General features: G+C 42.4%; 1 protein-coding gene across 1 annotated transcript; it reads right to left on the bottom strand.

The window, feature by feature from the left end:
- Positions 1 to 4,819: 4,819 nt before the first annotated feature.
- On the bottom strand, positions 4,820 to 11,573 carry HINT3 (histidine triad nucleotide binding protein 3). Its single transcript, XM_084283617.1, has 5 exons — positions 11,390 to 11,573; positions 10,815 to 10,932; positions 9,534 to 9,603; positions 8,586 to 8,712; positions 4,820 to 6,612 (listed from the first exon to the last, which is right to left on the bottom strand). The coding sequence occupies exons 1-5, from the start codon at positions 11,540 to 11,542 to the stop codon at positions 6,565 to 6,567; spliced, it is 516 nt and encodes a 171-aa protein (XP_084139743.1). The 5' UTR covers positions 11,543 to 11,573; the 3' UTR covers positions 4,820 to 6,564.
- Between the last annotated feature and the right edge of the window lie 1,497 nt (positions 11,574 to 13,070).

Below are 13,070 nucleotides of genomic sequence, written 5' to 3'. Positions count from 1 at the left end.
TGCTGAGGGCCAGGAAGCACGGCCTGGTCCGCTTCGAGGGCGAGATGCTCTGGCAAGGAAAAGACGACGACGTGGTCATCACGCTGCTGGAATGAGAGCCGAAGCGGCGGTGGTGCTGCCCGCCTCCACCTGGAAAAGCGCCTGGACGCCGCCTGGGAAGAGGTTTTCGCCGCGGAACTTCAGCTCGGCAAGTTAGCGGGACGCTCGCAGGGGAGAAAACAGGTGAGGAGGATTGTAAAATACAGCTTTCGTAAAAACAATAGCTGTTCTGGACAGAAATCGCAGATAATCAGCTCATCCATCACGTTGCCATTGGATTGTCCCCTCATTGTCATCATCACTACAATGTCCTGCGGCTCTTCCAGCATCCCTGCTGACTTAGGGCTTTAGGCTGCTGAAAGCAAATTGCTAACTTGCTGCCATACAACGCTGATTCTTACAGGTTGTGAAAGACTCACCGTGGGGGGGATTTTGGTTTGCAACACACGGAATTGAAAACTTCTTTGGGAATTCATATACTGCTTCAAACAGGAGCTTGGTATGTAGCAAAAGTTGAGGTTATTTTCACGTGGTGAAAATAACTAGGTGGAAGTTACGTTGACTTTCATGAAGTATATGCAAATACCCAAGTATACAGAAGTACCACTTGCTTAATGGTTTATGGTACATACAGCAAGGATGTTTCATGATTCCTAAATATGTTGCATGTTGCGTGTATTCTGGAGAGCTGCACTAGTCCTGGTGTTTAATAGTCTGTTCTCCAAACCATCTGTGTGTCTTGTCCTTTTCCTCTCTGTATCTCACACCATTTTCACCTGTTCTTTCTTCTGATGCTACATCATACTCCAGGTCACAAAGTTCTGCAGCCTTTTTGGTGAGCCTAACCATACCCCTTCATAGCAAGCAGTGTGCTACAGCATAAAGACATGAAAGACAGCAGGACCTGCACACTGTGACACTGTGCATATATAAAATGAAGAAAAAAAAAGCCTCTTTTACTTCTTTCAGCAGAGTGTAGCAATGCTGTTTACAACAGAGAGTTGAGATCCTGCAGTGCCAAATGCATAAATACAAGTGTAGTGGTGCACTCACATGCCTCACTGAGCTGTGCTTTCAGAGCACCGTTGTGAGTTCTCCAAACTGGGAAAAAAAATGATCTGCTAGTTAAAACTAGGGACTGAGAGATGAGTGATAAGGATTTTCGTCATGGTTCTTCTGGAGGAACTTTTTCAGTGCTCAGAGTTGGTTATACACGACAGCTGTTATAACTGCTTACAATACTTCCCAGCAAGAAAACTATATACATTGGGAACAAAAAATTCTACTTTTTACCAGGGCAAACAAAAGCTTTTATGTCCTGTTAACTACATTACTTGTTGAGTCTTTAATATAAGAATATTCTTCTGCCTCAAAAGGAAATTGAGGCTTATTATAAATTATTAACTTGATTTAAATGATAATTATTTTATGCTATTTATATGTTGTTTGTTTTTCAGAGAGTATAAGAAAAGAATGATTTTTGTTTGACGTTTTCACCTAATGGGGATTTGCATCAAAATAACTCTTTTGACAGAGCATGCAAAAATGCACTTTTCAATAGCATCCTAATGAAAAGACAGTGAAAATAGGATGGGGGGGGAAGGATGAAATGAATGTGGTGAAGTATTTTGTAGAACAGGACAGCCAGATGCAGGTGCAGCATCGAGGGGGAAATAAAGGATGAGTTTCAATCACTGTGTGTTCAATTTTACCATGTTGGAAGCTGGGGAATATGTGCTGTGCCACACACTGCTGGTTGGTGTTCCCATAGCTCTCAAAACCACTCCTCTGTAAAATTGTTTATGGCTTGCACTTTAAAACAAGACACATAACTTGTCATTATAGCACGCTTAAGATGCTTTGCCTGTTGGAAAAGCATTCCTTGAGAGATGACATGAGCACACATTGAAGGATTCAGCTGCCTTTAGGTAAAGCCTGGGGATACATTTTGATTTCAGAATGCATCAAACTTCTTGTAATACAGCCGTGGCCTGTGGTCTGCTTAATTCTAACAATTTGTATATCCAATTGATTCAGCAGTAGCAATAGTTGGTAACTTCTAGGAGGCAGGATTGGGCTATTCAGATATTGCCAGCTGACTAACAGGGTACCAGGAAAAATAATACAGGACTCTCCAAAGACACAGAGCTGGGGCAGTGCGTAACCTGAGCACCCTAAGGTGCAGGTCCAGCTCGTGCAGACTCACACGCTCTTAATTAAGACTGGGGCAGGTAGTTAAACGAGAACAGAGGCTTCCACAGCCATGTAGTTAGTGTCAGATAATAACATGGCCTTAGTTGCACTCCTGCTGCTGCTGGCTGGTGTAGGTGTCACTGGAGTACATCTGCAAAAGCTCTGAGCGTACTTCTGACCAAATCAGACAGAAGCAGAGTAAGCCCTAATGAAATGGGCCTTCCAACTTTGTGACTATGAAAAATATGTCCCGTCAATTTTGAACAAAACCAAGGATTGTTATTTAAAACATAATTTATAGAGGGATGGATTTTTTTTTTTTTCTTAACCATTTATAGGGCCAAATTTCCTGCCTGCCATGTTTAGATGAACATTCTCTCTCAAGAGTGACACATCCTTCTGTTTTATGTGCCCATGCAATGGTTACCAACACCAGAAAGCTGCCAAACTGGGCCAGCACACGGGTTGTCAAATCTCATTTCCTGCTTTCAGCAATAGCCAGAATTTCAAAAGAAGTCTAAGAGACAATACAGTTGGTCAGTTTGTCCACTGATACACTCAAGAATAAAAAATTAGGCCTGAACTCTGTACAGACAGGACTGCACCGTGTCTCATGGACATGACTGAATGTAGCTACTAGTTTACAAGTGCTATAAAATTCTGTTTCCTCATCTGCAACGTAGAGTTTCAATGAACATCTACAGATGAAAGTTTTTAAAACCTTTTTTTCAATGCAACAGGCTCCCGTTAGTATAAATGGAGCAATGGAACAAATTTAGTGTTATTTTCACAAAAATGTAGGATGTGAGGTTTAAGTATTTGCAAATATACTGCAAATACTTAAGTACTTAAGTGCACTCTGACCTTCTGAAAGGTGCTCTTGTCCTACCAAGCAAATTTGAGCTCTTCCAATCTCTCCTAGAACTTCACTTTTTTTTTTTTTTTTTTTTTTTTGTAGCAAGCCTCTCAGCTCCCTCTGTAATCCTTCCTTTTCTTCTGGTTGAAGCGTGTGAATTTTGCACCTGTTTGAGAGTGTTCATTTTACAGGAAATATCTGTATCTTCTCTTGTCAAACACTGAAAGCACTCTCAGCACTTCAATAAATAATGCACAATAGTTGAAATGACAGCAAGTGAGATTTTGTGTAGATTTTTTACTGTTTCCAAGTTTGTAAAATTTCAGGTATGATTTTTACCAGTTTGCTCCCATTTTTATATATTTAATTTCAACTCACGCTTAATACCTCAGCATACCTTGAAGAGCTATTACCAATGTAATCACATTGAAAATGCTGTCCTTAGTCAAAACACCTGAAACTTTTTTTTTTCCTTATTCCACCTTGAACAGCATTGTATGTGCGTGTTTCACCCCTTCTGAAGGGGGCAATTAGTACTTCAGCATAGCAGTATTATTCTCTGGGCTCGCATTAGGTTGGGAGTTTATGTAAATCAATTGAGCAAAAAAGTACAAATAAAGCTTTGTTGTTCCTAAAGAAGTAGTCAAAAAAGCAGCTTTTCTCGGGACGTCTAATACTGGATCAAAGAACAACAGAGCCAGGAGCAGCGGGTAAACAACTTTCCTTTGGGCCTTGTACACTGAGGAGTAAAAGCTGCCAAGTTCTCCCTCCAAGAGCTTTGCAGCTATCTTTGCTCCCTGGAGTCAGACGACTGGGTAAGTTGGAAAATGGTGTTACAATGCTGCTGTTGAAGAGGGTGACACAACGAATGGGGCCTGCCTGCTGCCTTTCCAGAGGGTAGCCAGCGCTCCTGAAACATAGCCAAAGCATTAGAACAGACTTCTCAGAAAATCACAGAATGGTTTGGGTTGGAGGGACATAGAGATCATCTAATTCCAGCTCCCCTGCCGTGGGCAGGGACACACTTAAGAAAGTATTTCTCAACCCGATTAAAAAACATCTGCCAAGCCTGAGAACAATGTTCATCCATACAGAAGGAAAATGGACCACACACAGGTCTGTGCTGAAAAACACTACGGAGACACTGAGCATTCCTCTTGGTAACGAATGGGCCTCCATTTATACACCTTGTGTGAGGAACTGCCATTCCTGTGACCCTCCTCAAATATAAGACATAAAAGCAGATCTTCATGTTTCCTGCTGCGTGCATTTGACAGTACATTGGGTCTTGCTGGGATGGCGCTCATTCTCATCATAGTAGCTGACACGGTGCTGTTTGGGATCTGTGGCTAAAGCAGCGCTGTTAACACACCAATCTTCTGCCTATTGCACAAAACCAAGCAGCTGGGGGGACAGAGCCTGCACAGCTGGCACACACTGACCTGCCAGGCTATTCCCTGCCAGACGTCGTGCTCAGCAGTAAGAACCACAGGGAGGATTTCTGGGGGGCTGAGGCAGCCACTGCTACTAGGCTGCTCATGGGAGGTGGTGAGCAATGATCTTTACATTACTTGTCTTATTTTAATACCTGAAGAAAAGAAGAGGAAAAAACGTGTTTATCTTGACCCATTCTCTGCCCCATCCTGCTGGGAGCAGGGGCAAGGAGCGAGCGCTCTGCTGCTGACCGTAGTCAGCACAACTCCTTGGCTGCACCATTAGATCACTCCACAATTAGCATTTGTTCCATTTATTAATCCCTTTTGACAACAGTTCATATGTTGGTACTTTAAATATTACAGTTAGATGTAGTTACATAGATTAATTACAAATCAGATCACGCAGAGTATTAACTCTTGAAAAATCTTAACGTTCAAATATTTCATACGGTTAGGAACCAACTCAAGCCTCCTAATCTATTGCACAGAATTAACCAAAGTTCAGTGCCTTTAATTCATACTCCTCCTAACTAACGCTACAAATTAAAACTGCAAAGTACGTGAGTGCCCGGTAGTAAGAATAACGTGACATTAGGAACAAGCTCTTGCAGAAGAGACTGATGGTACCACTTCTGGGTAGAAAACACTTGTTTAGAAGGGTGTGAATCTTCTCAAGTACGATGTGTAGCCTGCTGTAAGAATATTACAATGCATTGTCCCGCTAAGGCAAGAGGTGCTGGATCAGTGGAAAACATTGAGAAGATTATGCTCGGGGAATCTTGCAGGCACAACACACCATCACCGCCTCAGCTGCATCCAAGTGCACCAGCCAAGGACACTTGATTAGTTAAGCACCAAGTCGGGGAACAAGGAAAATCCACTCCGTGGTTTCGGGAGTGTGAACTTCCCAGACAGTCTGCCTTAACATGGTATTGAAAAACAGAGCTCTAACATTACTGATTAGAGTCACACGGTGAAGGCAAGTGTTCAGCAGGGTCCATAACCAATTCCGAACACAATCCCTGCATGTTCCAATTTTGGGCTGAGTCCCCGCTCTTCCAAATCCAAATCAGGCTGCTGTTATGCAAGCCTGCCACATACTGCACTAAAGACCCACTTCTCTCATGACCTCATTTAGAAATCAAGTTTAGCCAAGGCATTAGTAATCTCCAAATGGCTTCATGTGAGAACAGTATCAGAATAATCTCAAAACGTGTCTTTTCTACCATGATGCAGAACAGCAGCATGCTAAGTCAATTCTTCTGAACTCTTCACGTTTTTGTAAACATATAATAACTAATTAAAAATATTGTGCACGTAAGAGGGAAACAATCTTCCAGTCCAACATACAATCACTTACACATACAATTAAACTATATTCTATGTTTTATAGCATGATCACATCTTGGGCACATATTGTATTAACATGTACTATGTCACTGTCATGCAAGTAAGACAGGTAATATATTAAAGTGGTTTAGCACCAGAAAAGTTAGTAGTGTACTTTCTGCAATGTACCTACTACTAACTAGGCATAGGTAATATATCATACAAGTACAGATGGAAACTGAAATGTTTTGGATGTCCCTTGCAATTCCAGAACAATGGAGCTTTAAAACAAAAGCTAGATTCCACAACAAATATTACCTTTGGTACCACGTGCATGCTGTTACTACTAACTTATTTCCTTAGGACAGGATGCAGTTAGGATACATTCTGCTGCTATACCCTGCATTCTACTGGGAGAACTTGTTTGCATACGTGGATGTGTCTATGTATAATGTATGTGTCTATTATATATGCATACACATACCTAAAATTAGCATTAAAATACACTGCCTTATTGTCAGAGCAGTACACAGACTTCTGGAGTACCCAAACGTGAGGATTAGGTTGACAGCTATGAATTCTGTATTTCCTCATCAGGAACTAAGCCTTCTTACCCAGGAATATTGTTGGCAACGAACTGTGCAACCTGAAATCAGAGTTCAAAACCAAAGAACAAACGGGCTAGTTAGTCATCTGAGGCTAGGAGAGCTTTCAACTGGCAGTGTTTTCAGTTTGCAGTCGCTCAATCAGTTGTTCAGCCTATGAAAGAGAGAAAGCAATGCATTAACTATGCAGTGAACCTTCTGTTTACTGAAAAAAAAAAGCCAAAACATTTTATAAACAGCAACAGTGTGATGCTGACGAATACAGCATATACTTTTCACTTCTACGGATAAAGCATACAACAGCAGGAGTAAAATACGATTGTTTTAAACAGCAGGCTTTTTCACATTTGCATCACCCATTAAGTGATCAGAAAAGGAAAAAGAAACTCTGCCAGTCAGAGGATGTTTGAGCGAAGAAACAGCATTGGCAGCAGCATGTTTTAAGGACCTTGGAAGACAGCTGTGCTCAGAACAACCAGGCTCTGAGGAAGGGAATTCTCCGGGAGACGCTCCAGAGCAGCATCTTGTGGCCTCTCATCACCCACAAACCGCACGCCAGTCGTACACGACTGAGAGATGGAGAGCACTCACATGCTGCTCGTGTCATTAGGCAAGTATTCATTCTTCGGTTAGGTCACTATGCTCACACATACTTTTCTCTCCATATGGCCATATTTACACATCTACCACACAGCTGGGGCAGCGATATTTTCTGTGTGTGACAGCACCAGCCCTCGGAAAGGAATGGGGTAGAAGGAGGTCTGCCACCCTTGTTCTAGCAGGCCACATTAAGGATGTGGAGACTCACTTGGGCACTTCTGAAATCACTTTACATTACTGTCACTTTTTTGTTTGTTTTGTTTTGGGCATTTTTTATTTATTTAAACACCAGTCCCCACTGGATTCATCTTTTAATTTGAACGTGTGCTCGAGGTCTTACTAAGATCTCCAAAGGAACCAAGTTAAAAGGTGAAAAGCCAGTATGTTTTAATACACACAGTAAATATGCCATCAGCTACTTCAGATGGCAACAACTTAATAGGTGTTAAGTAGCTACTACATGTTTTCCTTTGCAAATAAAGCTAGATAAGCATGGAGTAACTGAAAATGAAGTTATCTGAATCGTGTTTTACATTCTTAAATATATATCACGTTCAAGTCCTTATAACTAAAAAAAAAAAAAAAACATTTTCCAACTTGACAACAGGGCAAAATACGTTTTGAATTGCATCTGTATCAGATAGCTAAACTTGGTATGGGTACCTCTGAGCTAATCCAAACCAGTAAGCAGTATAACTAGACAGCTACAAGTTTTTTGAGGCCCAAATATCTCCGTGATGCTCTGCTACACAGCAGAGCAATCTGCTTGTTTTGAGACAGCCAAGAGCCCCAGCCAAGTTTTTCTCTTTAAGAGGCTTTTTATATTCTTCTTTAGAAGAGAGACTTTTCTCAGCAACTTTGCTTTGGGGTTGTCCAATGACTCTGGGATGCTGAAGCTACACTACAGGGATAGTTTCCTGATGAGTCAAAGCTGAGTGAGTTCGCATTAGTCCTCCAGAGAGATTTTCAAGCAGATTTAGTCAATGCCAGTTCCATCTCATTCCTGATCTCTACCGACAGAGGTCAGTACAAAGACTAGTTGTGTAAGCAGACACTTGTTTCAGTCTAAGAAACTAATAATGAACAAAATAAGAAGAAAATATATGAACTGACAAAAGCAGCCATTAGGTGGCCATGTTTTGCACCTACGCTGGATAAACCAAGGCATGTACAATACACAGCCCCTCACATTCTAATATAACCCTTTCACATAAAAGAATAAATACCTACAAAGTCTAGTCAGAGGCACATCACATCAACCTAAGTGATGCATTAAATCCAGAACTACTGTTTTGTTTGCTGTTAATGTTATTGTTGCTCTATTTCCCCTATTAATCATAAACATTAATATTAAATTTTACTATTGTATTCTCTCAAAAAGTTAATGCAAAATTTAATCAGTTATTTCTGTCATTGCTACAATTATTACTCAAAGACTTTTTAGGCACAGTTAAAGTGTTGGAAAGACATCACATTTTCAGCTTGCAATTGAAAACCTAATGAAAAGTTCACGTGCATTACACTCACCGTGATAAACCAGTAAGAGTTGATTCTGTAAATCAGTCTGGATAAGAATCCTAGCTGACTGGCTGGGGCCAGGACATGAAGATGCAAGTGTGATATTGAGCAGAAGGGAGGCCAGTGAAAACCCATTCTTCAGAAAAGGAAAACAGGTTAGAAACACTGGTGATGTTAAGTCAGAAAGTGGAACATATTAAGTTTTTTAACAAGATCAACTGAATTAAGAAATTAACTCAAACCGTTTTACATAAAAGCATGAACAAAAGATACGTCCTTTCCTTTCATTATGCTCTCAAGGTGTTTTTTTCAGAAGATCATTAACCTCTTCTTTCACATCTCTCTATTTCAGATGCACTGTGTTAAAAAGAAGAGTAGGAAACGGGCTATTCCTTAGACGTGTCATATCTAGTTTTCATCTGGAAAGTCAACTGCCACTAGATTATTGTAGTTTCTACCTATTTTAAACAGGAAGACCCATCTGCCTCTACTCTACACTATTTAAACTGCGTTACATTTCACTTCATTTTGGCAATCAAACACATTGGCTTATAGCAAAGGCAGCAGCACTGAAATTAAGTGAGTGCAGGTACGACTGAAACACAGTGCTGCAGTGCCCTGATTAAAAGGACAAAGTTTACCTCTCCTGGAAGCTGAAATTAGAGAATATGCTCAGCACGTAATGGAGAAGCAGACCTTTAGATAAGTGGTATGAAGTGCCCTCCCTATCCCACAAGGAAGGGAGAATCTGAGGTGGAATGCAATCTGCGCCAGGCATTGATCAGAAAGAAGTCAACATTCAGTGCCAGCACATGTGACTTGACAAGTCATGTGGTAAGTCAGTGCAACCCCAGTTTCTCCAATAAATCATACTGCAGTCATTAACACTATCTCTAAACCAGCATTTTGAAGAGTCAAGAACATATTCAACAAACACAGAAGGCTTCCATTACGTACCTTATATCATTTAAGTCATTAAAATTATTTTTCTGGAGGACAGATTTTCCAACTTCCATCATTCTCTTCACTATGAAATACAAATATATTTAATTTAATATTTAAGTAATATTTTACACGTTATGTATCTTTGAGTCAAGTAATTTGAAGCAGGTATTTTTCACAAACAAAAACTAACTTCAACAACGATTACATTGAGATCACAAACTTGTGTTTGTGGTTTTTTTCCCCCCAAAGAATAAATACTAAAACTCAACTCATGCACAAACAAAGATTGTCTAAGATAGTGTCATGCAAAGTTTGGTATGAAAAATCACTACTGTACTCATTTCCAGATTAACAACAACTTTAAGTGTGGTACTATTCTAACAACTTTGGCCAAAGCCATGGTATCACCATATTTTTATTAAAAAAAAAAAAACAAAAACCACCACCACCAAAACCAAAGCACTACCACCAAACACTGAGACTTGTTAGAATGACGCGGACTAATTCCCACGTTATGTCTCTACACAGCAAAAGTTTCAGAGATAAAACAAGATTTAAAAATAAAATCAAACACTCAGTCCTACGTATTACTGGGACAAAGCTTTCATCACTGTAAAAAAAAAAATAAAATCCTAATACAGCAACTTCAAAGGCAAAAATTCTTTAGAATTTCCTTGAAGCCAAACACATATAGAAGCTGTTTCTGGAGAAAAACTACCCTACATTTAGAAGACAAATACAATGATTCAAAATGTGCAGCATGCAAATATAATGATTTTTTTGCATCATCGGTAATAACATTTTGTTTGTTTGTTTGTTTAAATAGCCTCTCAACACAAAGTTCTAATATTTTAGAATCTTGCCTATTAAAAATGATGGAAGTTTATTGTAACACCGGTTCTTTCTTCGCTATCCCTTTTCCTGAAAAATGATGTAGCACGTTATAAAATACGTATTTCACAGAATTCTCTTTCTTCTCCATATAATTTAAAACCACATACGTACTGAGGAAAACGCAACGGAGCAGCACATTAATAATGTAAAAAGCAGAGTGGCGTTTCCCACAAAGCGCAGAGGCACCTGCTCTGCATGCACACGGACAGCAGAGGCTTCGTGCACTGGCGCTGTGTTACTCTGGAACAGCACAGCCAGCGCCGTGCCAGGTGCCAGCAAGGGCACGTCCCTACCCACGCTCACTGTGAAGCACCACCTGTTTTGGTGTTTCACAGCCACAGCACACCGCCTAAGCCTGTGGAAAACCATGTTCCCCCAAGTTACACGCAGCAGCCTTACCGATAGGGATGTGCTCGGACTTGAGCGTCTTGCAGTTCCCCATGTGCTCCACGGGCACCACCAGGTAGTGGTGGGGGGCCCCGGGCCTGATGTCTCTGAAGCACACGAGGTCTTCGTACTGAAAGAGAACACGCACAGGTGAGGCCGATCGGGATGCGGACACTGGGTAACACAGGCGACCTTCCCCTTGGCGCTGTGACATTCAGTATTATGTTTGAAACACCTGGCAGGAACGTGAGGGATACATTTATATTTTTTTCCACATCTACATCAAAGTACCTCGGGAGCCTGCCCGCAGGGAGGCTCACAGGCACGCTCTGCTCCCCCAGCTGGCTTTCTGCGGCCAGGATTTCTCAACACCCGGCAGCAGGGACACCGGTGCCTGGTTTCAGACACCCACCTCTGCCACCACCGCGTGCAAACGCGGGGCTCGCCCCTGCGACCAGCGCTTCAGGGCCGCCCGCACAGCAGCACCGCTGCCCCCAGCCCGTGCCCAGGCACGACCTCCCTCGCACCCCGGCTCTCCCCGCGGGCACGGCCACCAGGGCGATCCCCCCCCCGCCCCGGGGACCCACCTGGCAGGGCAGCAGCGCGGTGCCCGGCTCCTCCCGCCGGGCGATCCTGCAGAAGATGCACTGCTGCCCCTCGGCGCCGCCGCCGCCCGGCTCCTTCCCCTCGGCCCCGAGCTGCCCGGCCCCGGCCCCGGCCGCGGCCTCCTCCCCCGCCATGGCTGCTCGGCCGCCGCCGGGCGCCTCCCCACGGCCGAGGCGGGGCCTCCCCGCAGGGCCCGCGGCCTCCCCCTGGCGGGCACGCGGTGCGCTCAGGCAGCTTTGGGCCTGGGTCTGGCCCGGAAGGAAAATACACAAGCACTGGGGCAGTATAAAAAGGGCACGTAGGAAAATGTACAACAGTGCGTGCAGAGCTCCGATTTCTGCTCACAGGGTGGTCAGGAGGAAGAGGAGAGGCTCAGTCGCCCCAGCTGAGAGCCACCAGGACTCTGGGCACCCGCACCTCTCCCTACAGCCTGCCCCTGAGGGAACACGCAACACAGCCCCATCCGAGGAGGTGCCACCCAACAGAAAAACAAACAAAAAAAGAACACAAAAGCTTCTTGCCACATTTCTGAAATAGGATATTGCTGAATGCTTTTTCTGAGGGGAGAGGCTTCAATATTCGTCAGCACACCCTGTAACTTAAGCTAGATCCTTTCATCTTTAAAACGTACTCAGGGCTGTGAATAAAGGAAAGGATCAATAAAGGAAAGGGCCTGCCACGCGTTTCTGAATGCATAAATTCCTTTATTGAAAATATTGTGATAGCACTGCATTACATATATTCAATATTCATAGCTTCAAGGGTCACAGAATTCCGATTGAACAACACTGCTTTGAATACAGAACACAGCATCTAGATATGCTCTGACAAGTATAATATAATGGAGTACATTGGAGGAGCAATAGTGAAATGTATGGCAAATGTTCAACTTGGGCAAGGGGTTGTTGGGGTTTTATTTTGTTGTTGTTGTTGTTTTCTGTGTTTTGTTTTGTTTAAACTAGTAAGTGGTCTGCCACCATAAAAAGAGCAAACTATTAGATATTTCTGGTATCTTCAAAGCATTATGCTACTAGCAACTTGGAAAATATTTTACAGCATCACCAGTACGTTGATTTACAGCTGTAGTAGACCACGTAGATGGGAACTGTGAAAAGCTCGCGTGCAGTGTGGTACAGACTTGCTGTATCTAGCATTGGTTGTAGGCTGTGAAATTTCTGTGCAGAGTTAAGATTTGTTAACGCTCTTGAAAGAAAACCACTGGCTTTTTCTTTTTTAAATACATTTAAAAAAAAGGGAGAGCAGTAACTAGAGTTGTATTACTTCATTAACGATATTCTAGAATTAGGCTGTACTGTTTAATGCACAGAAGCACGCTACCACTTCTAAAACCTGCCTTTCTCCAGACAACCCCGCATTCGAGACTAACGGCAGGAGAGTGTTCTAGTGTAGCCACAAAGTCTGTTTCGGTCAGATTTGGATTGTGTAAATAAAAGCACAGCTTAACTGGAAAGCAGAATTCTTTAGAAAGCAGTGAAGATGGCCAGTCCTCTGTCATACTTTCCCTACTTGCCAAAATTTTAGTAGTACCGACCTTTTTAGAGTTTAGCCTAATTTTGTAACACAGAGTCTTTTTGGTGTTGACGGGAGAAAGAAGAAAATCATCCAATTATTTCATGGAAACAAAGACAACAATTTCTTTGC

This window comes from Netta rufina (assembly GCF_964035555.1).
Source record: "Netta rufina genome assembly, chromosome: 3".
Taxonomy (NCBI): domain Eukaryota; kingdom Metazoa; phylum Chordata; class Aves; order Anseriformes; family Anatidae; genus Netta; species Netta rufina.
This window is presented reverse-complemented; position numbering and strand designations above follow the sequence as displayed.

Excerpts from the sequence above, each read along its gene's own strand:
- HINT3 (XM_084283617.1), bottom strand. The coding sequence starts at position 11,542 with ATGGCGGGGGAGGAGGCCGCGGCCGGGGCCGGGGCCGGGCAGCTCGGG. Across the intron at positions 10,933-11,389 it reads CCGCGCTGCTGCCCTGCCAG|TACGAAGACCTCGTGTGCTT; the intron begins GTGGGTCCCCGG and ends GTTCTCTTTCAG. Across the intron at positions 6,613-8,585 it reads ACTCTTACTGGTTTATCACG|GCTGAACAACTGATTGAGCG; the intron begins GTGAGTGTAATG and ends TCTCTTTCATAG.